The sequence below is a fragment of the Hibiscus syriacus genome, unplaced genomic scaffold (assembly GCF_006381635.1).
Source record: "Hibiscus syriacus cultivar Baekdansim isolate YM2019G1 unplaced genomic scaffold, ASM638163v2 tig00110858_pilon, whole genome shotgun sequence".
NCBI classification, from domain to species: domain Eukaryota; kingdom Viridiplantae; phylum Streptophyta; class Magnoliopsida; order Malvales; family Malvaceae; genus Hibiscus; species Hibiscus syriacus.
The window spans coordinates 629,394-631,716 of NW_024062890.1; the positions used below are offsets into that span (position 1 = coordinate 629,394).

General features: G+C 41.9%; 1 protein-coding gene across 1 annotated transcript; it reads right to left on the bottom strand.

Moving 5' to 3' along the window:
* Positions 1-387: 387 nt before the first annotated feature.
* On the bottom strand, positions 388-1,488 carry LOC120143589. The gene has a single exon (XM_039157892.1). It carries the CDS (start codon positions 1,486-1,488, stop codon positions 388-390), a length of 1,101 nt encoding a protein of 366 aa, XP_039013823.1.
* Between the last annotated feature and the right edge of the window lie 835 nt (positions 1,489-2,323).

A 2,323-nucleotide genomic window follows, 5' to 3' on the forward strand; every position in this document is an offset into this window, starting at 1 on the left:
ATTTTTTAACCGTCGTAAGCCGATCGGTTTGTTTCTTTCGTCAAAAATAAATAAATAAATAAATAAATAAAACATCCCATTTTCAGGGCCACTGCTCCTTTCCTCTTTAATGGAACAAACAGACAAGAACATGATTTTACTACCATCGTCCAATTCCCTTTCCAGCTATTTCCATCTGTCTTTTTTAGCATAATTGCCTCTTCAACTTCTTTTCAGGGTAAGAATCATGGTAATGAACTTGTCAACAACCTAACAATTATAAACATTCATTGCATTCCCAGAATTAACAAACTTTAATTGTTTACACAATTCCTTCTCCACGATGAAATTACCCTTACTGAAATTGAAAAAAATGGATTGATAAAATTGAAATGAAGAAGAAAAAGATTAAAAGATATCAAGAATTTCTGCAATGGAGGCATTGCAAAGTGGGCAGTGGCCTCGCTGAATCCAGAGTTCCCTTGAACAGACGCGACAAAATGTATGACCGCATGGAATAAACGCCGCGCCTTTTTGCCTAACCATGCAAACGAAACAACCGTGTTCCATCCGCCCCATGGTTTCTTCGACTGCTTGTTCTTCCTCCGCCGCCCCCACTTCCTCGTACTTGTAACCGTCGCTTATGAGGTAACTCGTTCCCATCAGCCCCATTTGTTGGGTTGTTTCTTCCAATAATTCAATTAGTGACATCCTCACCGGCTCCTCCGCCACTGGCGGAACATTATTCACTGCCTCTACAGGTTGTTCTGCCGCCGCTGCTGGCGGAACATTTCCCGCTGCCGCAGCGGTCGCTTCTGCTGCTTCTCTCGAAGACAATGCCCTTTCCTCCGCCAATATCGCAGCCAGTCGGCGAGTACCATGACGAACCAGAGGAGAGTCATCGTCATCGCTGCTGTCAACGAAGTTTACGGCAGTGTTCGAGGAAGGCAAAGGATCCGGATCATCGCAGTTTGTTTGTGGCCGGAAGCTTCTCGACGGCGGAGCGTCACTAGGCATGCTAACATCAGCCGAATCATCGTGAGACAGCTGCACCGGATTGTGCCAAGCCCGAACCAAATCCCTCCGCGCCAATTGCAACAGAGAGTTCATAACCGGCGGATCAGAAACCGGGGCACGTTCTCCTCCATCATCAGCCTGAGTGGAACCATCCGGGTCAGAACGAAACAAACCGCTTCTCGATAACTGAGATCTATCACTATGGACATTATCATCAGAAACCGGGACAAAAACCGAGGAAGCCCAAGCAGAGGTCGGCCGCTTGAGCCGGATCTTGTCTCTAAACGCTTTCCAACTCTTCCTGTCCTTGTTGGACGCATCGTCTAGTATAATCTCCAGAAGCGTACGGTTGTTAGACGGCGGAGTTTGGGGCCGCTTATTAGCGTTTCCCAAAATGGCATCGAGAGTCAAAGCGGCGGCCAGAGTGGTCCGGCCGTTGTCGACGGCTGTCATTTGCTCAAAAAGCGTTGGTCGCCGGTGACTGCTCTCCATCGCATAAGCGTTACATAAAACAAAAAAGGAATTTTAAGATAAAAATAAAAAAATTATTGGGAGACAGAGAAAGTAGAGAGATTTCTCGGGAAAGAGAGGCGAATGTGGAAATGAGGACTTTGTTTGGTTTAAAACAGAGATCTGAAATAATAACCGTAATTAAAGGTTGAAATCATGCTTAATAAATCTTAACATTGGATTCCTCTTACTGTACAAAAACGGAAACAAGTGTGGTGAAAATGACTTTGTACACACAGCTTTTCAATTCCAAGGAAAGTATGTTAATATTATTTGAATTAAAATTCCGAATAAGTTACTTTATTTATTATGAATAATATTTAAGAAAATAAATGGAAAAGATAGATTAAAATAATAAAGATCCTCTAATTGGAGTATTCAAAATGAAAATAGGATCATATTGGTAACCGTGAATAGTCACTTAAAAGCACAAAATATAACTGACCAATTTCACATAGCTTGTATGTTGCAAATTCTATTGGCAATAGTGATGAAAGTAGGGCCACTATGAATTGTTTAGACTAAATCTCATGTTCTTATAGGAAATAGTGTTTTTTTCGAGCTCAACCAAAACACTGCCATAGTTGGACATAGAGGAAGTTGCTTTAGAAGTTTGGCTCCGGTGTTGGTTAGCCTAAAATGTTTGGGATATTCTGAGGCCTAAGCAGTGCAGAGTATGATGGCATAAATAGTCAGGAAAGCTTTATAATTATGAGGCATTCCTTTAAAACTTGGCTAATTATTCAAGATAGGCCAACAACAAGAGTAGAATGTTATTGTAAAGTTTTCTTCTCCTCATACCTCCATTTCAATATGA

Bases quoted from the DNA above. Each gene is read 5' to 3' on its own strand.
- LOC120143589 (XM_039157892.1), bottom strand. From the start codon at position 1,488: ATGGAGAGCAGTCACCGGCGACCAACGCTTTTTGAGCAAATGACAGCC.